Consider the following 25,037-nt stretch of genomic DNA (forward strand, 5'->3'; position numbering starts at 1 on the left):
CCTCTGGTCTTCAAAGCTTTTCCTGACTCTTTTCTGGTTGATGGTTGGTTACTGGTTACTTGAGCCCAAGTACTAATCTAGACAAGCTGACAGTGGCATGTGGAGGGTGAAATCTCTTCCCACAAGCTATAAACTGGCAGAACTGAGAGACTCAGTTTCTGCAAAAGGCAGTGAAGACTTCTGTAATCTGTTGATGAGGGAAAATGCAACTCACAGAGAAATGGGTACTTGGTTTTCTCTTGTACTCTCTAATTTTGTTATTGATTTAGAGCCACTCCATTTTCTTATATGTTAACCATATGTTGCCCTTCTGAGCCACTTCTCCAATGTCTCACAGGCATATTTCCTTAATGAGCTATGACTGCAAAGCTGAGGACGCATACCTGTTTTAAAGGGATAGGGTGTAAGTGGAGGCGCTGAGAAGCTGGTTATGTGAATTCTCGATTGACCGAGCGACATTGCAGCAGTCAAACAACAGGAGCAATAAGAACCCCTTCTCAGGTCATTTCCCTGTAGTGTGTGCTATATCAGTTTTTATTGTTTTTTAAAAATGAAGCGGGGTTTACAATAGCAATCATGTAATTCAGATAAGCAATTGTTGTAATTGACCTCAGTGATGAGTATCCTTGGCTTTTACCACAGTTTGCTTAATACCTGAGGATGGCCAATTATCTCATAATGCGCACTTTATTGAGATTACTGTTTTAATTACGGCACTCAAAATACATCACTTTGTCAGCATTGTAGAGCCGTGTGTGGGAACACCACGTTCAGGCGTTCAGAGATGTGTAGAGCATCTAGGTTCATCTAGTGACATGGTCTTGGTCGTGGTTTTTCTCTCTCTCAACTCCAAACTGTGATTTTGAAAGACATGGTTTTTTACAGTTAAATGTGGTTCTTCCTGGGGAGAACGGCCACAGGGAGATAAAGTCTGGGCTGCCGTCACTGACGCTATCTTAATTGTGCTCTCTGAAAGGGCTGGAGGTGACTGGCACTAATTGGCAGGCGGGTCTAGTGGATTAGGAGTTCGGATCACAGGAGTAGCTGATTCTCTGAATATGCCGTAGGTCTCAACATTAGAATCACCTGGGGGCTTTTAAAATTGCCTAGTCGCACCCCTCTGACGGAAGCTGCCTCATTGCTTTGGGGTGGGGCCCAGGTGGGGCTTTGTTTTTAAGCTCCACAGGTGATTCTGACGCTGGTGATGGCAGCCAGGGTGGAGAACCGCCATCCAGTCCTTGAATTGGTTGCTCCCTGCCACTTGTCTCATCCCAGCCCATGACATCATCCCAGAGAAAGGACACCTTTTGGGGTCTTGGCTGCACTGTGCCTTGTTCTTTTCCATTTCCTCCCAGACTTAGCCTAGCCTCCTCACACGCCTGAAGTGGCCTCAGTGCAGGTTTGAACCCTAACAGTGCTTGTTCCTCCTTCCCAAGCAGTGCCTAGCCTGCCTCTCCCATGGGACGTCTCAGTGGGTAAATCCCGCCCCTTCTGAAACGGTCACTGTACTCTTATCATCCAGTTTTCTGATGATCACAGAAATGGGTCTTACCTTCCTTCCTTCTAAGTTTCTTTGAGTAAGAATCAGCATTTATTAAGTATTTGAAACATGGATAGTGCAACTTGGAAAGTTTAGTTTTAATTTTACTAATGTAAATTTTTACATAGCCACATATGGCTTGTGGCTAACATGCTGACAGCACAAGGTGAGGTTTTTACGTGGCCATTGTACCCTGTCTTGAAATTTTCAAATAAATATGCCATCATGCCTTTAAAAAAAAAAAAAAAGAATCAGCATTTATTCTTTAGCATCTGTCTTAAATACCTGATATGCCACCTTATAGGAATTTAGTTCTGGTTGGTGAGATCAGTTGTTTCCAACCCTCTCCTCCCCCCCATTCCGTGATAAGCCTGGAAGATGCTGCTCACATGCGCCACGTGGTCCCATGAGCCCCTTAAGGTCGGGAGCATTCCTGTGGGACACCTAAGGCTTACGCCTTTCTTTTTCCAGGACAAACCTAGATCGGACTGCAGATGCATAAAGACGACACCAGTATGTTGACAAACTTGATTCCATTCTAATTATATACAGGCGTCTCTACCTACATACACTCAGGAATACATGCATCCTTACTTGCATGTGCGCGTGCACACACACACACACACATATATGTTAATATGAAGTAAGACACTGGGTTATACCTCTACCTCTCTCTGAAATCCATCCTCTTTTCCCCTTCTCCAGCACTCCCTCCAGTCCGAGCCACCAGCATCTCCCCCTGGACCACTGTTTCCCCTCCAAAGCTCTACCAGCTGGCAGGCTCACTTAAGCCCACACTAACAGCACTAGTAAAGCAAGGACACCAAAAATGATGAAAGCTCGGCTTTGATGATCTGATTCAGAATTTTGCTCTTTTAATTTTTATTTATTTATTTATTTAGTTATGGCTATGTTGGGTCTTCGTTTCTGTGCGAGGGCTTTCTCTAGTTGCGGCAAGCGGGGGCCACTCTTCATCGCAGTGCGTGGGCCTCTCACTATCGCGGCCTCCTGTTGCGGAGCACAGGCTCCAGATGCGCAGGCTCAGTAATTGTGGCTCACGGGCCTAGTTGCTCCGCGGCATGTGGGATCTTCCCAGACCAGGGCTCGAACCCGTGTCCCCTGCATTGGCAGGCAGACTCTCAACCACTGCGCCACCAGGGAAGCCCAGAATTTTGCTCTTTTAAATTTAGCATTCATGTGAGGTTTATATTGTACACTTAGTATTGTTTTCATTTTTAATTACCAAGCGTGGAAGTAGGCAACATAATCTTTTCTGCTCTTAAGTGCTTCTAAAAGTCTTAACTCTGACTCTGGCCCCCTCTAACATAGAACTTTTCAAGGATCTCCTGAACAGTGTTTAGAACGTGTGTGCCATCTCATTAGTCCCCTTCAAGGGCACTTAGAATAAAACACAGACTTCAGCATGGCCTGCTGGGCCCGCAGAGCCCAGCCCTCCCTCCTCCCAACACGGCCCCTTCACGCGCTCCCTCCCCAGCAGACGCCCAGCCCTTCTGTTCCTTTTCCGGGGCCTGTGCACGTGCTCTTCTCCTTGTCTGCAGCAGCGTTCTCCTGGCTGTTCACGTGCTGGGCTCCAGTTCCCACGTCGGCCTGAGTGTCCTCTCTTTGAAGAGGCCGTCCCTGAGCACCTGTCATTAGTCTCAGCATCCGGTTTATCTCCTTTGTAGCATGTTGCCATTTGCACTTACTATATTACTGATTTATTAATTTCTTAATAATAACTTAATTTACTTTATTTTATGTCCCTTACTTGGAAAGAGTGCTCTCTGAGGACAGGGTCCTCATCCTCACTTTCTGTTGTGATCCAAGTCACTGCCGTAGGGCCCAGCAGGGTGCCTGGCACCTAGTTGGTTCTCGAGTCAGTAGCTGATGGTATTCTGTTATTAACCAGGGGGTTTGTGCTGTGTTCCCACCACCCCGTTAGTCCTCACACCTCACTCACTGTAGAGTCGTTAGTGACGCTCCAGTGAAGTTGGTGTGCACGTCTAGTCTTCACTCTGTTACCCTGACTCAAGGCCACGCTGACACCTTTGGCATGAATTCTACAAATAAGGAAAAAGAGTAGAACGTCTGAAGAGGGCACCAAGCCAAGGAGGCAGGTAGGTGCCCAGACTGGAGAATAGGCTGTCTGAAATGTTTGAATCCGGACAAATAAGGTGGCTTTTCCTCAGAATCTGAGGCTTGAGAAACTAACTGCCCATGACCCTCTTTGAAAGGAAGGCAAGAGGAGACTTGCCCGGATTGGGTTGCTGATAAAGGCTTAGCCTTCGCCCTCTAGGGCAGATTCCAGAAATAAGCGTGAAAGAAAGGGCAGTGTATACCTGCCACTTCTCCTAGTTAGCTCATCTAATCTCTATTACAATCCTGTGGGACAGATATCCTTGTCTCCGTTTTACAGGCATGAAAATTGAGGCCTGGAGGGGTTAAAGTGCTGGAATCACATATGTGTTGGATATGTGTGTGTTGGAGCTGAGACTTGAAACCAGAGCACTCTCACTCTGCAGTCTGTGATTATTTCATCCCCCCACCCCTTCGCTGCAGACTCCACTGCGCTGCAAAACGGTGCCTTATTCCCCTTGTGTCCCCAGTGTCTAGAACAGCCAACACAGAGTAGCCAATCAGCTCAAGTCATAGGATTGCGACGGAGTCGCAACACCAGGCCCTGCTTGCGAAGTCTTTGTTAGCCCTTCTGACAGAGGAGCAAAGCCTCATTCCACCAGCTGGTGTTGAAAGCACTTCTGCTTCCGGTGGGGTCTGGCTGGCTCTGCCCCACTCTCCCTTCCCGCTGGAAGGAGGCTCATGGCTGTGTGTTTGAGCAAAGCTTCTCAGCGGCTCAGAGGTCTGTGCCGTGACCTTTGATTAATCCCCTGCTCCTGGATGCTTTCTTGTACACACTAGATTGTGGGATCTTCTGCATCTAGATTCCTGTGCCCTGGATGCTTACAAAACCAAAAGACTAGCAGGATGGTAGAGTGGCTGTTAGCAGAGGGCTGTCCTGAGATGGACTTTGTGTGCTTGTGTGTGTACCCGTGTGAAGAGAGGCTGTCAGAGGGGAGACACTCATACCACAGAAGTCGTACCTACACTTTGAGTTATTTTGATCTTCATTCATTCATTCAGCAAAAACTTTACTGTCCTTACATTGCAAAGTGCAGGATTCTTTCAAGCCATATCTAGTATTAAATAGCAGAAGCATACTACTGAGCTGTAGGGTTCTTCCTTTTTAATACAATAGTGATTGATGGAATGGTATCCCCCTCATTTCTCAGGGTGATGAGGGAGAATATTTTCTTCCGGTGTTCAGCATGCTGCTATTACCGCACCATTTAGCTCGATGCCAAATTGCAGTTGGCTCCATTCAGTTCTGTTTACCCAAGTAGCGCTGTAGTGATTAAATGTCACTGGGTACACCGAGTATACAAAAGTAATTAACCTAAAAGGACATGTTAGAATAAGGGTCAACAACCTCCTTAGCCCGTAGTGCGTTGGGGAAGACAGTATTGATAGAGATATTGCTGGTGGGGCAGGGCTGGGTGGTCGGGGAGGAGAAGGGCAGGAGGGAAGCAAGGTCAGCAGGAGCGCACTGCAGCACTCACAGCTGCCAGGGGTGGCAAGCAGAGCTCTGAGACCTTCTCTGTAGTTCCCTTATAATTTAGCTCTCTGACCTCCGATCATTTGAGATGGGGGACAGGGTGGGATTAGACTGTGACCTGAACCCCCTTTCAACATCTCAGCCCCAGTTAGTGGAATGCTGTTTTCCTGTTTAGCCTAGAGTAGTCGCAGCTTAGCTCCTGCTTGTTCTTCCAGTATTTTACATATTTGATCAACCCTTGCATCTTTAGACCTAGTTGTCAAATAAAAGCTGCTGCTTTTGAAATCACTTCTTTGGACAGATTTGAAATTGTGTCTCTGAGTATCTGTGTCTCATTTATTTTTAGTCCTCAGTATACTGAAGTCACTTTCTTAAACTGACTGATATTAATATGCTTTATGTTGCTTTACCTACTAAAAATTTACATAAAACTCGAGATAGTCATCTTTGACTTAGAAATCAACCAATGTAAAGCTCTTTGTTAAAAAAACAAGTATGCTATCTGTCTGCCCTATATTTGGCTTTTTCTTTCATCACCTGTGTGTGGTGACTTCCTCTCCGGAAAAAAAAAAAAGAAATGGGAGTGTTAAGGATTTTTTTCCTTGACCACATAATCTCCTTGGGAGATAAACATTTCAAGGAGATCCCCAGGGATCACTGTTCTCTGAATGAGTGGCCTCAGAAAGAACTGCTGACGCCTGCATTCTTCACTGGTGGGTCTGTGAAGCAGGGTTCATTTAGGTCCTGCCTTTTCGGTGGTCAGACTTGAGTAAGATTTGTTTCTCCCTGGCTGCAGACAGCTGCTGAGTACATGATGAGAGCCGAGGAAGAGGGGAGCCAGTTGAAAAATGTCTCCCTTATGCTGAAGATGTATCTCTTTTAGAATAAGAAAAATTGGCGGCCTTGATACATTTACAACAACAAATATTTCTTGCTTGCCCACCCAGAGGTCAAGCCTGGTGCTGACCTTGGGGGAGGGGGCCTGTGCCCTTGATTGGTTGGGGAGCAAACAGGGAAAAGGCACCGCCTTTGACCAGATTCTCTGCCTGGCACCATTGTGACTTTTGTTTCCATTGTATTTTTTACTCTGCTTCCTCTTGCTGTCTTTTTAACATTGTCCTGAAAATTGTCTTGTCACTACATCACTTCCCAAATTACCACTTTTGAGGGCTGCCCCCCTCCCCCCCTCCTTTGGATGTGCCTGCTGCATGTGCTTGCACCAGGCCTCCCACCCCAACTCCAGCTGTTCGTCTGACCATGGCGGGCGTCATATGGAGGGCTGAGAACACAAAGAAATACTTAGCCCAAGGGCACACGCCCTTTAGGAGTGTATAATCTCTACTCTCTAGATAGTAAAAATGTTATGGGAACAAGTAAGACGTATACATGAGTATCGATACATGAGCAGATCAAGTTTTGTATTCATTCATTTGTACAGCAGCCCTTAATTGAGGCAGCAGACCAAGTCTTCGTAGAATTTCTAGTCAAGTAGAAGAGACTAGCAAATAATCAAAATACTGGCCGTGATAGAAAGGCTAGGAAGGAAGTAAACAAGGGACTGTGGTAGGGATTTCCGGGAGGGATCACCTTGGATAGCATCACCGACAAGATCTTTCTGAGAAGGTGGCATTTCAGCAGCTGAGGAATAAAAGGTGAAAAGATGCTAGCTGCTCAGAGGCCAGGGAAGGGCGTTCTTGGCAGAAGCCTGCACTGAGGGGTGAAAGAGTAGGGGGTGTCCAGCGCTCTGAGAAAGAGACTTTCCACTGGATTAGAGAGGGTAGACAGTGTCTGTAAAGTGTCAGATGCTTGTGTTAATTCCTGTTGATTCCTACTGTGACTTCAAGAAATTTTAGACCTGTGTCATCTAATATGGTAGCCAGACACCACATGTGGTTACTGAGCACCAGAAATGTAGCCAGTCCAAATTGAGATGCACTGTAAGTGTAAAATGCAAACCAGATTTTAAAGACTCAGTACTTAAAAAAAATAAAAATGAAAAAAAATAAAATGTTTCATTAATAATTTTGATATTGATTATACGTTGACACGATACTTTTTTGATACATTGGGTTAAATTAATATACAATTAAAATTCACCTTACCTGTTTCTTTTAAATTTTGTAAAAGTCTGGCTACTAGAAAAAATTTAAATACATATATGGCTCACGTTATATTTCAGTTTGTCAGTTCTGTTCTGGAATACAATTCACTTTGATATTTTAATGAATGACAGTAACCAAATTGGCTAAGTGAACACTGAAAACTGTTTTGCCCTTTTGAGGTGGTATGAAGAAGACCTAGAGTTTGCATTTCTGATTAGCGACATTAAAACTGTTAGGAAGCCTACCTTTAAATTGGTACACTCTTGTTTCCTTCTCTGTTCCTGCTGAATTACCCTCTGATATTGTATAGAGTATACTTGCATACATAATGCATAAGAATATATATGAGGCTCTGTGGAGTTAACACTCTTGGGGGAAAAAAATGTTTAGCCTTTCAAATAGATTAAAACAGTTTACTGGAAAAAAAATAGCAACACGAAAAGATTTTCTTTTCCAATAAATTTTAATAGTTACTAAAATGAGGGTTCTGGTCCATTAAGATACAGCTTGCCAAGTCTTAAAGCTGAGTCACTTTTTTCTCTGAGCACCTACCCTACTTCAGCTTCTTTCCAAGCAGCTGTTAGAAGTATGTTGATATTTTGATTCAAGAACAGAGCCCAGCACAAGAATGAGTCTAAAGCCAATTCACCCTTCCCAGAAAATGCAGGAAGGAAAATTTTGCCAGCCGCTTTCCCCCCATTTGTTTGTAGGGCAGTCAGCCTCAGTGTACCACATCTGATGTGTCAGTAAGACTTAGTAACATTGATTATATTTGTTAGTAAGACTTAGTAACATTGATTATAAGGCATTAGGAGAATGAATGATTTAGGATATATTTTATAGGTACTATACTGAAAAAAAAAATCTCGGAAGAAGGTGGCCGGTGCATGTGACTATAATTTACATAGTGTCTGCATATAAGATTTATAGAATCTGTAGAAATGAGGGGAAGGAAATTCTGGGTGGAGGACAAATGCACATAGGAATGTTAGGTCTTGCAAACTTTGAGGATATTCATTGGACTGAAGGGCATGAAGTGACTTTGGGGTGATTAGACAGTTTAAAAGATGTATAAGTGACTTCTGTGCAATATTTGTGTGCACTTGGTAATTTTTATTACAGTTTCTGGGAGACTGTTCATACTGTGTCATCTCTGATGATCAGGAGTGAGGCTACTTGTGTAATTCAGCCTGTGCTTTGGGCTGTCTCCATCAGTGGTCATGGGATGTACTTGGCCCCCTCATCCCCCCAGTTGGTTCCTCATGTGACCCACACTTTGGACCACATGCAGACTGTGGCTGTCAAGAGAGGAAGCTCAGGTGCCTACATAAGAAGCAAACCTGTACCTTTAGTGTCAAAGCATCGTGCTCCCGCAGCTTAGCTTGCCAGCTAAAGGAACTGTATTTAATGAAATTTCTGGGGTGGAGCCAACAGCTTTATTCCAGGAAGAGGAAATAAGTCAAGAAACCTCAAGAGGACATTAAGATAATGTTCTAATTTAAAATCAATTTTATTGATACCTTATAAATTATTATGGCATTTTTTTCCTGACCAAGTAATAGATAGCACTGAAGCCTTGGAAGCAAAACATGAATGACTAAATATTGAAGTGCTGTAGATTCTACTGCAGGAAGGAAAAAAATATGTAGGACTTTTGTGTATTCTAAGTATATTTAACTCACGGAGCCCTACTGGAGGGCAAGGGGTATATTTCATTCATCTCTGTATTTCGTACTTAGTGGGTACGTATCCATAAGTGGACTAAGATTATGTCATGTTTTCCACATTAGCCAAAGAGGTAAAGCTCTTCATGATGCTCCAGACTGTTCTTCACAACACGCACTCTCTAATCCTCACAGCCACCTTCTAAGGAAGTACTCCTGTTGTCCTCGACACCCACTGGAGAAATGGAAGCTTGGAGAGGTTCATTAACTTGTCCAAGGTCACACAGCAGATGGTACAGACTGGTCTCGAACCCATAGCTGTTTGACTCGGGTACCCATAGCGTGACCATTGTAGATACTTCGTCTCTCCTTAATCATTCCTCTGGTTTGATAGAATTTTGATTACTATCTGCAAAAGAAATTTATCTTGAACTGAGTTTTTCTTACCCAGAGAGAAGCAGAAAGACAAAGACGACAACAGACCATTTTAAAGAACATGTTGTTCACAAAATGTTATAGAAGGTGAAACATTTATTAAGAACAGACTCATTACTTTATATGGAGATTATATTAAATATTGTTTTATCAAGGGCAGGCCTTCAGAAAGTCCCAGTTATTTTTGAAGGTGAATTTTGATTTATGTTAATTTGAAAAAAGCAAGTTCTGTGAGGATTATATACAGATTGTGTTTTTAATGACTTCCCTAATCAAGCAGGTTATTTAAAAAAAAAAAAGGTCTTACTGTAACGAGCAGTAAACTGACAACCAGTGACTGGCTCAGAGCCCTACCATGTTCAGGCTTTTCACCACCAGCATGCTATAAATTTTAAGCTAATTTACATAAATTTGCATGTGTTACGAGTCAGTATGTAAGACGTGTGCATTTTGACAAAATAATTTTCATTTTAAAATTTTTATACTTAATTTTCCCCAATTGAGGATTATTTTCTCCATCTCTCCTGGTTATTTCCTTATAAATGAGATAATAAATGTTAAAATGTTTTATTATAAAAAGAGCTCTGTGAACAGGAATATAAACATTTTATGTAATGCTATACAATAAAACCTTAATCAGAAATGCTCTGGGATATGGTATGGTTAGTTTTGTATAGAAGTTTATTCACGACATTACCTTTCCTTCACAACTTGTTGAAAGTGTTTTACAACCGTGAAATGCCCTGAGGACTAATGACTGTAATTGAGTCCGGGTGACTCAGGGTGGTAGGGCCCTCCGCTTGGAAGGAGGAGTGGGCTGGGTCCCTGGCTGATCTCCAGCAGTACCTTGGCCTTTCTGTATTCGAGAAAGTCACCAATATCTGTTTCTCTTCTAGATATCACTCTTTTGCAGAGGAAATGATGATTGAGGACTTTGATTATGGCATCAGTAAAAGAGTCTACAGGGCTCTTGGGCCTGCCTTCTCTGTCTTCCCTGCCCCAGCTGCCATAAACAAAGTCCCCCTGAATTGTCCCTGACCCAAACTAATTCCTGTACTGAAAGAACTACAGTTAAGAGTAGCAGTGTATTCATCTTCTAAAGTGGGCTGGTTTTGAGGGTGAAGAGACCTGGACAACAGGTGTGAAGTGGGGACAGTCCGGGACTTGCAGTCACCCTGGCCAGATTTTCGTGGTGACCTTCCCTGTCCTTATCCTCTTTATCTGTTTGAAAGTGGATTTACCCTTTGGTGCCAGGTAGATAGGGTGTCTGAAGGCCGCAGCTGATGAGCAATGAGTTTTAGAGTTCTTGATCATGGTTGTCCACTCGACCTTTATAGCATATTCTTGCCGTTTGGGATCTTGTAATTGGGCAGGGACATCGGAGCACTGCACCTGTGCCAGTGGAAAGCAGAGTTAGTTTGATGTGCATTTGAAATCAAATTAGAAAGTCCAGCGTGGAGGTGGTATTTATAGTCTTGCCTGCAGTATTGAACCAAAACCTTATTGTAATTGTTGAAAGGAGATGTGTTTTGGTAATAGCAGCCTATTGGAACGATTATTATGGATTATCTGCATATCTATGCTGAGGGGCAGTGCTACCCAAACACCTAGAATAGTCCTTATGTGAGGCTTAAAATAGAAGATCCACACTAGCTCCGTAAGTAAATAGTGTGCAGCACACAGTCACAGGGCTGAGTTGCTAATGCTGGGGCTCAGTTATTTGCCAAGGGCTGTGCCTTATGCTTTATGTGGCTTCTTTCACTTAGCCCTCAGAGCAGCCTGGTTGACGGAGTGGGTGGGGTGTTGTTGACTGCAGACTCCAGACTGATTGAGACTGAGCAACATCCTCAAGGCTACAGGGATATTAAGTGGAAGATTTTTAACCCAGGCAGTCTGGACTCCAGAGAGATGCTCTTGCCTGCTAGTAAAATCTGTGCTACCTGTTATTATAATTAGCTGACTGTAACAGCACTGCCTCTTTTGGGGCGGGAGAATGCTTTATGGAGCTCTTTCTCATACCTGGTCATCTTTGATCTTGAGGTGGCAGAGGAGTCACAGCAAAGGGGACGGTGGGGTCACCCGTTTAGATTGCTGGAGGGCTTTGGTGTGACATCAGTAAAGGGTCTTACAGGGCTTTAAGCCTGCCTTCTCCATCCTCCCCACCTCCACCGCCATAAATAAACTCCCCCTGACTGTCCCTGACCCAAACTAATGCCTGTACTGAATGAATTACTGTTAGAGTAGCAGTTTTGCAGCTGACTTAAACAGTAGCCTTAGTAAAGTCCAGGTTGGATTTCAAACTAGGATCTAGAATTTTTCTCATTTTGAGATAACATGATTTATAATGTTAGGAATTAACTGACTTTAAAGCTTATCTTTTATTATCAAAGCAATTAGGATTTCCATATAAGATTCATAAAGATATATTATTTTATTCTTATTTTCGCTCTGTTTCCCTCCTCTTTATCTTTTATTAGACATCTACCTTGTTTTTTCAATATCCCAATATGTGTTTATTTTTTAAAAATACAGAACTTTTTGTTTTTTAATTCTAGGTTATTACTTTATTTTTGAGAGGTTTTTACTAACAATTCACATTTAAGGTATTTTACCCTTTCCACATCGGCCACCGCTTTCTGATTGTGACTCTTTGTTCATAACTAATTTGCTAGTATATTTACATGATCAAACTGTAATGAGAAAGATTTATGTTTGATGTTTCTAAGTCTGTAGATTTCTAAGGAGTAATAATGCAGCTCCAGTAAGTTTCTTATGTAATAAGTTAGGGAAATATCTAACCTAGCTAAGCTTTTAAAATAACAGTAGAGAAATAAAAAATAAGCTTTTCTTGTAAAAGCGTGACTTTGTCTTCATCAGTATTTCATTCCTCCTGTTCGCATGTCTAGCAAAGATCCAAATGGCCTTCCAGTGGCAGAATGGTGGACTTGTAAGATTCATGATGAGAGTCCGTGCCAAGTCCAATTTGATTCTAGAGCAATTATGTTATTAGAACATTGCTGATTGCCCCAGTGCCTATTGTGCAGCTTAACCTTTAAATGCTAGTGATAATTAACTACTTGATCATTCTACCAGGAAACTCCAACATGCAACTCTGTTCTGCAGTAAAATTCACAAATAAAATACTGTCCACAGTGCCTGAAACAGCCGGCTTAAAAAAAAAAAAAAAGCTCTTTGTACATGTGTGCCAATTAATAAGCATTACCATTCAGTATTAAGTTTTAAGAAAGTATTTTGTCATCGTTTAAAAATCAGTTTTCCTGACTTCGTCCCAGCTTACCCTTCCCCCTTGACATATACACACTACCAAATGTAAAATAGATAGCTAGTGGGAAGCAGCTGCATAGCACAGGGAGATCAGCTCGGTGCTTTGTGACCACCTAGAGGGGTGGGATAGGGAGGGTGGGAGGGAGGGAGACGCAAGAGGGAAGAGATATGGGGATATATGTATATGTATAACTGATACACTTTGTTATAAAGCAGAAACTGACACACCATTGTAAAGCAATTATACTCCAATAAAGATGTTAAAAAAAAATCAGTTTTCCTTTTTGACAGAGTGAAAATAATGTTAAGTGTGTAGTATCAGTAATCATACACATGTACACACAGTTTTTCTTCTTTTTGTAAAATATCACAGTAGTAGGATGAAGGCATGCAGAAGTAGGTAGAGGATTAAGGTGAAGAAGGGGGCAGAGCTGCCAAGTTGCCAGATCCAAGGGGTGCCACGCCTCAGATCCTACTCTAGTGAACGGTTTCCTGTGGATTTGTTTGGCCAAGAGGCCCTCTGAAAAGGAATGTATCACATGAATTTTGGATTAAGATTGAGGAGTGCCGAGGGGTTGTTCAGTCATTTAAGTTCGAAAAAAATTCTTGGCAGTTCTGTGCCACTCACTGCGCTGGGTGGGTGCCTCCGCCCCCAGGAACCCACAGCCTGGAGTGGGAAGCACCTTGTAAACAAACAGCTATCAATTGATTGGGAGCGCTCCACTCATTGGGTGAACAAAATGTTAAGGGAACAAAGAGTGATTAATTCTGCCTGACAGTGTCTGAGAGAGCTTTGAACAGTGACGTTTAGAGCTGGTTCTTAAGAATGGTGAGGGAGGATTTCAAAAGGAAGATACTGAGGGAAAGGGCATTCTTGAAAGCCAGGAAAAAAGGCTGCCAATGCAATGAAAATAGATGGCGCACCAGGGAGCAACAAGCTCAGAGCTCTGAGACAAGGCCCAGGCCCTGGATTGGGGCAGGGAGTGAAGGGCTTTGGAAAACAGCTATACTCAGAAGTTTGGTCTTTTTTCCTATGGACGACGGGACACCATTTGTCATTTTTAAGGAAGAGTGAGAATCTCTGTTTGGGAAACGAATCCCAGAAATGTGGAGGATAGACTGGAGAGGGGAGAAACTAGATACAGGCCCTGGCATTAAGTATGTTAGGTAGTAGCTCACAGATGGTGTTTGTGTGCATGATTTCAGAGGTAATGGTTGTAAAAACCTGATTGCCTTGGGTCATGGTAGGAAAGCAAAGCAGAAGCATTGAATCAAGTCTTATGGCTTGGGAATGAGGATTGGAACTCAGCGGACATATATGAAAGTCAAGAAGCAATCAATCCACTTTTTAAAATTGTTTGGCTTCTAGTGTTTTGCTTCTGTCTTCAGCCTTAATGAATAATGCCTGCCATCTTTTCTGCCACCAAACATAAGAGTGTATGTTTGAGTAGGGATAGTTAGAGGGCTTGGTGCCTACATTTAAGGGACTGATACAGGAAGGAAGGGTTTAGGGTTTTCCAGCCTCTTATCAATGGGAACTCACTGATCCTTCTCAGTCTTCCTCCTCCTCCAAACTCCCACCCTGCACCCCTGCCTTTGGAGCTAGTGGAGGAGTTGCCGTCACCACAGCTGACCACTAGGGGGTGATCTTTTGGTAGCTATACCGACACAGGGGTGGAAAAAAGACTTAATTGCTAACAGACTAATAAAGGAAAGAAAAAAAAGTACAAGGAGTAAATTTGATGTAAGATGAGTAAAGTTATAAATGAGGAAAAGCTTTACTGAACAGTTTTCTGAATTGATTTTGGATGCCAGGCAAAGATTCTGGTGGTGATTCTTTGTTCTTGCTAGAACTTTTTTCCCATATCTCCAAGTTTCCTTGCCTTTGCCCTCCAAGATCAGCCCTTTCCCACCCCAACTGGGTTAATCTAGTACTCGGGAGTGCTGCCCTGGTGCCCCCCTGAGGGACTTGGCTCTGCAGGCCTTCAGTTCACCCTCAACAGGTTAGGCCTGCACTCATCCCTGCTCCCTCTCCTTATACCTCCCCTTTATTTTAGAGCTTCTCCTTGGTCTTTGTGGGACTGAGTCACTAGCCAATCCTTGAAGTTAGTTACAGTTTTTATCAGTGCTTTCTTCTTCATCTGTGGTTTTAAGCTGTCGTGTCATCTCAGTGTGCCCAGTAACCACCTGACCTCGGTGGCGGACTCATTCTCTGCGCTTCAGAGAATTTCTCTGTCACTGGTGTTTGTTTTCTGTGTGTGGTACTCCTCCAGCTGAGAGCTCTTCGGAAGAGCAGAGATGACAGACATGGCCTGAGCCCAAACAGATCACCCCCAACTGTGATTCCAAGAGGGAGGGGCCATCTTTCTATTCCCTGGTCCTAATGGGGTTCCTGGATTTCCAGAGGTTAAAGAAAAGAGCAGATCATGGAAACTCTAGGAGTCAGAAAAATAATAAAGGGCATTTTTGTAGGTGTGGTTTTGTTGTTGTCGTGTTGTTGTTGTTTTACCTGCCACTCTGCATCTCCCAGGCCCTTAAGTTGCGGGACTGAAGCAAAATTCTGGAAGCATGACCTTTGTGTCACCATATTTGGGTGCTAAAATCCCCAAGGAGTACCTCTCTTTTTTTCACTGAAGAATTAGTAACTATCTCTCAAGGTGGACTCTAATTTATTCAGTTTCTCTATAGAGGCTTGAAACACTGGCTTCTCATCAGCTGGCAAATTAGGGCTGGGCGGGGGGCTGCCTTTTCTTTCTCCTCTTTCTCTTGTATCTGCTTCCTTTCTCGATAAAATATAAACTTCTCCTTTAGACCAAACCCCCTCTGCCTTTTGCGTTTAACCTATTCCCTGCCTCCTCTTTTTATTCCTCTGCTCCCTCTGTCCCATCTCTACTTCTTCTGTCTTGTTCTTTCCTTCTTCCCCTTTTCTTTTTTCTCTATACCTTTGTTCTCATCTTCCTTTCACCTCCTCCCCTCTCTCCTGTCTCCTCTTAACAGCTCTGTGAGTGTGTGCTAAAGAATGAAAAGGAGATGACGTCTCAAGTGATTAAAAACAATGACATTGTTGAATGGCTGGTCATCTCTCAGTCCCGCTTCCCTTTCTGATTCCAGAGCTCTTCGGTATCCCCGTCAGCCAGTTTCCGAGGTGCTGAGAAGCACAGAAACTCCACAGACTACTCCTCTGATAGCAAAAAGCAGAAAACTGAAGAAAAGGAGATCGCAGCTCGTTATGTAGGTTCACTCACCTTTGCTTTGGGGGAGGCAGTTTACCTTGCTTTTTGATCAGCGGCCTTTTTACCGTCTTACTATTACCAACCAAAACTAGAACACAAGATAACAACATCCTAGGAGAGAAAAATAGTTATTGCAGTTCTAGCTGTGTCTCAAGTGGCTGGCTGAAGGTCTGTGTTTGCAAGTGAGTGCACATGTGTCTGTGAGCCGCAGAACAGTGCTTTATCCTGCAACCGATAGAAGACTTGTGTTCCATATTATTTCTATTAGATGTATTTGCTTCCCTCCGTAAATTTCAAGGTGGTCGAATTTTCTGTGGCCAGCTAGAAATGTTAAGGAAAAAGGTGAAATCACAGACAACCTGTTAAAATGTCTAGATGACCTCCTGTGCTGAGCAATGTAGCACGTTTTGTGGAATATAACTTGCAGAAACATCCAGATGTGTCCCTAGCATGAGTTGAAGCTCATTTTCCTTCAGTGGCTGGTTCTTCAGATCACACAGTGAAGGGGGCAAGTGGGATGGGACTCATTGGTGTGGAGGCAGGCCAACTCCACCCTGCTTCCTCTGGTGGTGCCCTGCAAGACTGCAGGCCTCGAAGGAAGCTGAGAACTTGAAATTGCATGTGAAACCTCCCAGTTTAAAAATTGCGGCTCTTTATCTGTCTTTGAAAGACACTGACAGAACAAATCCCACCCTTCTGTAGGCTGGATTCTGTAGCGTGGGCCTGCCAGTTGGCACCTGATACTAGAGTAATAAGCCATAAGCTTCAGTTTTTTAAACTACAGTGGAATCGTCCTGTGTTTCCTATTACCTACCTCGTAACATCGTCATGAAGATGAAAGAACACAGTTCATTGTGGAGTGTTTAGCACTTGTTTGGTGCAGTTGATTTTTATAAAATGTGAGGAGTTAATGACTCTGGACTTACCTAGGGTAAATCTGGCTGCCTTTTTTTTTTTTCTTCTTCTTCTTTTTCTTTTTTTGGCTGGGGGAGGAGATAATGCTTCTCAATTGTCAATGCAGGACAGCGATGGTGAGAAGAGTGATGACAACTTGGTGGTTGACGTTTCCAATGAGGTATGTTTGTGGCTCATTTGACTTCCTGCTCTTAACCAGTTACAACAATGATTAGTGTCCCAACAATTAGTATCCACAATGTTTCCTTAATTTCTGAAGGGGCCCACGTTTTATTTACCTGAAAAATTCATATTACTGATCCTTTTTTATTGCTACTCTACTCTGTGAAGTGCAAATGTGTTGTCACCACCATGAATGCACACCCCTTGGCAAGTGACCTGCAAATTTGTAGAGTTTTGATTTTTGTTTCTGCTTTAAATTAAAGTACTATAAATTTTGTAGTATTTTCATTGACCTCTACACTGAATATTTTCTTCAGCAACTTGCTGAGTCTTGCGATCTATTCCAGAACATTTTTTGCTTCTGAGCTGTTGAAGACTTTTGGCTAGAAACGTCCACGCCAAGTACTCTGGCACTGTGCATGCGCTGTGCTGCATCTGATACCCTTGATGTTCCCTTGTAGGATCCAGCCTCACCTCGAGGGAGCCCCGCACACTCCCCAAGGGAGAATGGCCTGGACAAGACACGCCTTCTCAAGAAAGATGCCCCCACCAGTCCAGCCTCAATCGCATCCTCCAGCAGTACTCCTTCCTCCAAATCCAAAGAACTTAGCCTTGTAAGTAAGCAGTTCCTCACCATCTTTCTTAGCGTTGCCCGTTCCCAGATGGTTAGGTTAAATTGTTTTTAAAATTTTGTACTTTCCACATTTTTCCACAGGACTTTTACCACCGAGCATGTGTGTATGTTCAGTATTCAAGCTGAACTGACAAAAGTACTTTTGGAACAGAGCGGGTTCACTGACTTTGTTGATGACGGATGTTTGTTTTGTGAGTCTTTTGGCAAGGATAGGGTAGGGACATGAGGAAACTGAGTGAAACAAGTCTCAGCGAAGATGAAGAAAAATATATACTGGGGTTACAGAGATGGTTTTGTCACCTGTGGTTTATGGTAAATTTAGTTTTTGGCTTGGATGTGATTTTGTTGCTAGCTTTGTTGGAATTACCAAGCTATATATGATTGCAGTAATTTTCCCTTCCTATCTAAAAAGTAATCTGTCATTTATAAAAGTCTACCTTGACTCACACCACAAATCAGAAATGCACAAATAAAACTGCTTGCAAGTCCGGGTAATCTCCCCATACCCCCTTCTTCTGTGGCTGTGTAGTTAATTGCATTTTTATGTAGTGTGCCTTCCTTTTTCCTCACCAGTTGTGTCCTTGTAACATAACATTTAAAAAAAAAGACGAATTCCGTTTTCAAATAACCTTTTGAATTCACAGCTGAGGGAAAGAAAATTCCTCAGTTTGTCTGCAGTTTTGGAGAATGTGTCTGGCACAGGGCTAGATTAAGTTTTTTTCTGTTGTTTTCTCTTGGCCTTCCGGCCTTGTAATGGCAGCTCCTCTGTGCTGACCTCTGTGATGATTCAGGCTTGGATCTTTTTTTTTTTTTTAATTTATTTATTTATTTATTTATTTTTGGCTATGTTGGATCTTCGTTTCTGTGCGAGGGCTTTCTCTAGTTGTGGCGAGCGGGGGCCACTCTTCATCGCAGTGCGTGGGCCTCTCACTATCGCGGCCTCTCTTGTTGCGGAGCACAGGCTCCAGACGCTCAGGCTCAGTAGTTGTGGCTCACGGGCCTAGTTGCTCTGCAGCATGCGGGATCTTCCCAGACCAGGGCTTGAACCCGTGTCCTCTGCATTAGCAGGCAGATTCTCAACCACTGCGCCACCAGGGAAGCCCCAGGCTTGGATCTTTTTTAATGGGACCTGTTAACCAGGGGAGCCTCTTGTGGCACGAGCAATCCATCAGGAACCCAACTCAAACCACTCAGTATTAAAGCAGCCAGCAAGTGGCCAGTCACATCGGGACGTCATGATTTGTCAGCGTCTGTCTAACTCAGACCAGTTTCCTGGAAATGGTCTACTCTGCCCCAAATTCAGCTTTGATTTATTTCCTCTTGAACATTGGTTTTGTGGTCTCAGGAAACACTTTTTGTTTCTTTGATAGCTCTTTTTAACTAATGACAATAGAGGCCCATGCTGAAGAATCTTTTCCATTTCTTTTTCCTTTTCTTTTACCTTACCTTTTCAAAGGTTTAACATAATTGTTAAAATTGTGTTCTAATTAGCAGTGTATTCCATTACATCTCTTGTTAGAATGAAAAATCTACCACTCCTGTGTCGAAGTCCAATACCCCTACTCCACGAAGCGATGCACCCACCCCAGGCAGTAATTCCACTCCCGGATTGAGGCCTGTCCCCGGAAAACCGCCAGGAGTCGACCCCTTGGGTTAGTGAGAAAAAAGTTTCTCTATATATTTATGCTTCCTGTTTTTAAAGAAATCAAAGCAATTTAAAGAGTGTAATACATTAAGAGTACTAATGACCAGCATTGACTGGCTGTAGGTTCTTTAATCCAGATCAAGCGCCTGGCACTTACCATGTCTGACACATAGTAGGTGTTCAGTAAAATAAGGGGAAGACATGAACCCTGATGAAGGCTTGAATGACTTTTGAGAATATTAAAATAAGCTTATTTGAACTATGGATCCTACTTTTTAACGTACGTAAGAGTGTGTTGCTCCTGATGTTCATTATACTTCATTATTGTCTCATGTGTGTATCATTGGTTTTTCTCCTTCCTTCCATTTGGGTCTGTAGCCTCGAGCCTAAGGACCCCAATGGCAGTACCTTGTCCGTATCCGACCCCTTTTGGGATCGTGCCTCACGCTGGGATGAATGGGGAGCTGACCAGCCCCGGAGCTGCCTACGCGGGGCTGCACAACATCTCCCCGCAGATGAGCGCGGCCGCGGCTGCCGCAGCCGCAGCCGCGGCCTACGGGAGATCGCCAGTGGTATGTTTGTGCACTTTTACAGCATAAAAGTGTTCCAGAGCTCAGAGGGTTGCCACACGTTTTTTTTTTTTTTTTTAAGGAAGTTTATGAAATTTGAGGGATTTATAGAGGGACCTGTGTGTATTTATAAATTAAACTGCATGTAATCATATTGTGAGACTTATTTTCTTTTGTAAGGTGAGGGAATTCCTTTGTTTTATGTTCCTTTTTTAAAAGAAATTTTTAAACCTACAGAAGTAGAGCAAATAATATAGTAAATATAGTGAACCCTTCATTTCCATCATGAGCTTCAATAATAATACTGTTTTTTTTCATGTTTGTTCCACCCCCAAGTATGTTACCATGAAATCATGAACATCCTATCACTTCATCAATCAGTACTTGTGTATTTATCTCTAAAATCACATTTTTAAAGCATCTATTCTCCTAGGATTTGGAAAGATACTGAGTAGGATGCAATGAGTTGATGTAACCATGTTTGTTTTTGTTGTCTTGCTTGGGAAAAATTTTAGGTTGGATTTGATCCACACCATCACATGCGTGTGCCAGCAATACCTCCAAACCTGACAGGCATTCCAGGAGGAAAACCGTGAGTACCTGCCTCTGTGCTTTGTGCTCACTGTGTGTCTGGGCCCTCACTGGCCCTTTGGACTCTGAGCACTGCTAGACAGTGTTGGCAAGTTCCTGCGGCTTGTGGGGTGGTTTTGTTGCTGTTTTTTGCAAAGTATTTTTCATTTTCTCTTAGCACAAGGGAAGAGGTAATGAGGTGGGGTTTTGTATTTTCAATCTAAAATCTCAGGCTTCTAATACGGAAATGCAAATTGCTGAGGCATCTCCAGCAGTCAGGTCTTCTCTACATCTGTTACTGATTTCAAGGCATTTCTTTTTGTTGCCTTGGAAAGAAGAAGTCGTCTTATGTGCAAACCTAGATGCTCAGACTTTGAGCATGTTAGGAAAAGATGTGCCAAACTTCAAAGGCTGAAAAGAAAGAAGTGTGGTCTTACGCTCATTTGTGTTTCTGGAAAAGGTGGCTTGCTCAGTTGGCTTCTTGTCCTGTAAGCTGGGTATTTGGAGCCTCTGTTTTCATGACCCCCTGGAGCTATGAAGGCAAGACAGACACATCAGTTGTTCCAGCCTCTTCTTGTACGTTCTAACCTCTCCCCATATGTCATTCCTCATCCTGCATTTTAACCCAGTGCACCTTTCTGTTACTACCTGTGCACAGTTCTCTTGGCTCTTTGGCTTCATCTTCACAATTGGTGCTCACAATTTATGCTTGTTCAGTGAATGAAGACATGTGCCAATCTCTCCTTTCACTGACCTCCCATTGCTTATTTATTCACTGCTATACACTCAGGCACTTAGTTGTCACCCTGTTGTTTCCTGTGTGTCTTCTTTGTTCCGCATGTTGCTGGCTCCACAGTGTTAAACATCCCTGACCTTGACCCTTCCTTCACTTTCCACCTGATAGATCATGTTCTTGGCCCTTCCTTCTGTAACTTCTCTACGCACTCTACCCTAAACTTCCCTGTTGCATCAAACACAGTGCGGGCTCAGTAAGTATTTGACAGATTAATAAGGGAGGCAAGGCAAATTAGACTTTGAGTTCCTTGAGAGTTGAAGGTATAAATATCAATTACTGTAAAATTCCGTGCACTTGTGTGTGTTCTGCAAACACTTGTTGACTGACAAGTCTTGTTGACCAAGAACCCTGGTGTACTTGAAGGTGAAAGTTTGGTCTGTCTCAAGCAGTGACTAAATAACAAGGCCATAGGATTCATCAAATAAACTGAATACCTACAAGTACCATATGAACCTGTGGGGATGGAGAGGTTCCTTGAGGGAAGCGGTATCATCCCGTTTTCAGGTACTGTAGAGTTACCACTTAGTTAACCGGCAGTTGCACCCAGAATTATAGTGTAACCACTACCAGATGAGGTGGTGCTTCTCGTCTCTGCTGCTGCCCAGAGGCCCCGAGGGGTGAAAGTGTGTTAGGTGTATCTAAAGAAACAACAACAGTCTCAGTGTGGGGATTGGGCCAGTTGAACCACTGTAAAATCACAGCTGGTCTGATTCAGGAGGCACTTCAGAGCCTTGAGCTGGGCTCCCTTCCTTCCCCCAGTCTTGACATATAGCATTATAAAATGGTTGAGATCCTTTTGGGAGGAAGGTTGATGGGTTTCAGGATGGCTGAGGAATTTTTTTTTTTTTTTAATTTTTGAATTTTATTTATTTTTTTATACAGCAAGTTCTTATTAGTCATCCGTTTTATACACATCAGTGTATACATGTCAATCCCAATCTCCCAATTCATCCCACCACCACCACCACCCACCACCACTTTCCCCACTTGGTGTCCATACGTTTGTTCTCTACATCTGTGCCTCTATTTCTGCCCTGCACACCGGTTCATCTGTACCATTTTTCTAGGTTGCACATGTATGCGTTAATATACGATATTTGTTTTTCACTTTCTGACTTACTTCACTCTGTATGACACTCTCTAGATCCATCCATGTCTCTGCAAATGACCCAATTTTGTTCCTTTTTATGGCTGAGTAATATTCCATTGTATATATCTACCACATTTTCTTTATCCATTCGTCTGTCGATGGGCATTTAGCTTGCTTCCATGACCTGGCTATTGTAAATAGTGCTGCAGTGAACATTGGGGTGCATGTGTCTTTTTGAATTATGGTTTTCTCTCAGTATAAGCCGAGTAGTGGGATTGCTGGGTCATATGGTACTTCTATTTTTAGTTTTTTAAGGAACCTCCATACTGTTCTCCATAGTGGCTGTATCAATTTCATTCCCACCCACCATGAAAAGAGGGTTCCCTTTTCTCCACACCCTCTCCAGCATTTGTTGTTTATACATTTTCTGATGATGCCCATTCTAACTGGTGTGAGGTGATACCTCATTATAGTTTTGATTTGCATTTCTCTAATAATTAGTGATGTTCAGCAGCTTTTCATGTGCTTCTTGGCCATCTGTATGTCTTCTTTGGAGAAATGTCTATTTCGGTTTTCTGCCCATTTTTTGATTGGGTTGTTTGTTTTTTTAATATTGAGCTGCATGAGCTGTTTATATATTTTGGAGATTAATCCTTTGTCCGTTGATACGTTTCCAAATATTTTCTCCCATTCTGAGGGTTGTCTTTTCGTCTTGTTTATGGTTTCCTTTGCTGTGCAAAAGCTTTTAAGTTTCATTAGATCCCATTTGTTTAGTTTTGTTTTTATTTCCATTACTCTAGGAGGTGGATCAAAAAAGATCTTGCTGTGATTTATGTCAAAGACTGTTCTTCCTATGTTTTCCTCTAGGAGTTTTATAGTGTCCAGTCTTACATTTAGGTCTCTAACCATTTTGAGTTTATTTTTGTGTATGGTGTTAAGGAGTGTTCTAATTTCATTCTTTTACATGTAGCTGCCCAGTTTTCCCAGCACCACTTATTGAAGAGGCTGTCTTTTCTCCATTGTGTATTCTTGCCTCCTTTTTCAAAAATAAGGTGACCATATGTGCATCTGGGCTTTCTGTCCTGTTCCATTGATCTATATTTCTGTTTTTGTGCCAGTACCATATTGTCTTCATTACTGTAGCTTTGTAGTACAGTCTGAAGTCAGGGAGTCTGATTTCTCCAGCTACGTTTTTTTCCCTCAAGACTGCTTTGGCTATTCAGGGTCTTTTGTGTCTCGATACAAATTTTAAGATTTTTTGTTCTACTTCTGTAAAAAAATGCCATTGGTAATTTCATAGGGATTGCATTGAATCTGTAGATTGCTTTGCGTAGTATAGTCATTTTCACAATATTGATTCTTCCAATCCAAGAACAGGTATGTCTCTCCATCTGTTGGTATCATCTTTAATTTCTTTCATCAGTGTCTTATAGTTTTCTTCATACAGGTCTTTTGTCTCCCTAGGTAGGTTTATTCCTAGGTATTTTATTCTTTTTGTTGCAATGGTAAATGGGAGTGCTTCCGTAATTTCTCTTTCAGATTTTTCATCATTAGTGTATAGGAATGCAGAGATTTCTGTGCATTAATTTTGTATCCTGCAACTTTACCAAATTCATTGATTAGCTCTAGTAGTTTTCTGGTGGCATCTTTAGGACTCTGTATGTGTAGTATCATGTCATCTGCAAACAGTGACTGTTTTACTTCTTCTTTTCCAATTTGTATTCCTTTTATTTCTTTTTCTTCTCTGATTGCCGTGGCTAGGACTTCCAAAACTGTGTTGAATAATAGTGGTGAGAGTGGACATCCTTGTCTTGTTCCTGATCTTAGAGGAAATGCTTTCAGTTTTTCACCATTGAGAATGATGTTTGCTGTGGGTTTGTCATATATGGCCTTTATTTTGTTGAGGTAGGTTCCCTCTATGCCCACTTTCTGGACAGTTTTTATCATAAATTGGTGTAGAATTTTGTCAAAAGTTTTTTCTGCATCTATTGAGATGATCATATGGTTTTCCTTCTTCAATTTGTTAATATGGTGTATCACATTGATTGATTTGCATATATTGAAGAATCCTTGCATCCCTGGGATAAATCCCACTTGATCATGGTATATAATCCTTTTAATGTGTTGTTGGATTCTGTTTGCTAGTATTTTGTTGAGGATTTTTACATCTATATTCATCAGTGATATTGGTCTATAATTTTCTTTTTTTGTAGTATTTTTGTCTGGTTTTGGTATCAGGGTGATGGTGGCCTCACAGAATGAGTTTGAGAGTATTCCTTCCTCTGCAATTTTTTGGAAGAGTTTGAGAAGGATGGGTGTTAGCTCTTCTCTAAATGTTTGATAGAATTCACCTGTGACGCCGTCTAGTCCTGGACTTCTGTTTGTTGGAAGATTTTCAATCACGGTTTCAATTTCATTACTTGTGATTGGTCTGTTCATATTTTCTATTTCTTCCTGGTTCAGTCTTGGAAGGTTGTACCTTTCTAAGAATTTGTCCATTTCTTCCAGGTTATCCATTTTATTGGCATAGAGTTGCTTGTAATAGTCTCTTAAGATTCTTTGTATTTCTGTGGTTTCTGTTGTAATTTCTCCTTTTTCATTTCTAGTTTTATTGATTTGAGTCCTCTCCCTCTTTTTCTTGATGAGTCTGGCTAATGGTTTATCAATTTTGTTTATCTTCTCAAAGAACCAGCTTTTAGTTTTATTGATCTTTGCTATTGTTTTCTTTGTTTCTATTTCATTTATTTCCGCTCTGATCTTTATGATTTCTTTCCTTCTACTAACTTT

The 25,037-nt window shown here is 42.3% G+C and overlaps 1 protein-coding gene across 7 annotated transcripts in view; it reads left to right on the forward strand.

The window, feature by feature from the left end:
* TLE4 (TLE family member 4, transcriptional corepressor) overlaps positions 1-25,037 on the forward strand; it is a 147,171-nt gene that overhangs the window by 104,809 nt on the left and 17,325 nt on the right. For 6 of the 7 annotated variants that reach the window (XM_036855873.1, XM_036855874.1, XM_036855877.1 and 3 more), the window contains 6 exons: positions 15,748-15,867; positions 16,891-16,944; positions 17,408-17,560; positions 19,100-19,232; positions 19,604-19,797; positions 20,310-20,386. In XM_036855873.1, the coding sequence (XP_036711768.1) occupies positions 15,748-15,867; positions 16,891-16,944; positions 17,408-17,560; positions 19,100-19,232; positions 19,604-19,797; positions 20,310-20,386 (731 nt within the window). Of the gene's footprint in view, positions 1-15,747; positions 15,868-16,890; positions 16,945-17,407; positions 17,561-17,793; positions 17,893-19,099; positions 19,233-19,603; positions 19,798-20,309; positions 20,387-25,037 lie in introns of all 7 variants that reach the window. The other variant, XM_036855879.1, reaches the window with a different exon arrangement.

The sequence above is a fragment of the Balaenoptera musculus genome, chromosome 6 (assembly GCF_009873245.2).
Source record: "Balaenoptera musculus isolate JJ_BM4_2016_0621 chromosome 6, mBalMus1.pri.v3, whole genome shotgun sequence".
Lineage (NCBI taxonomy): Eukaryota > Metazoa > Chordata > Mammalia > Artiodactyla > Balaenopteridae > Balaenoptera > Balaenoptera musculus.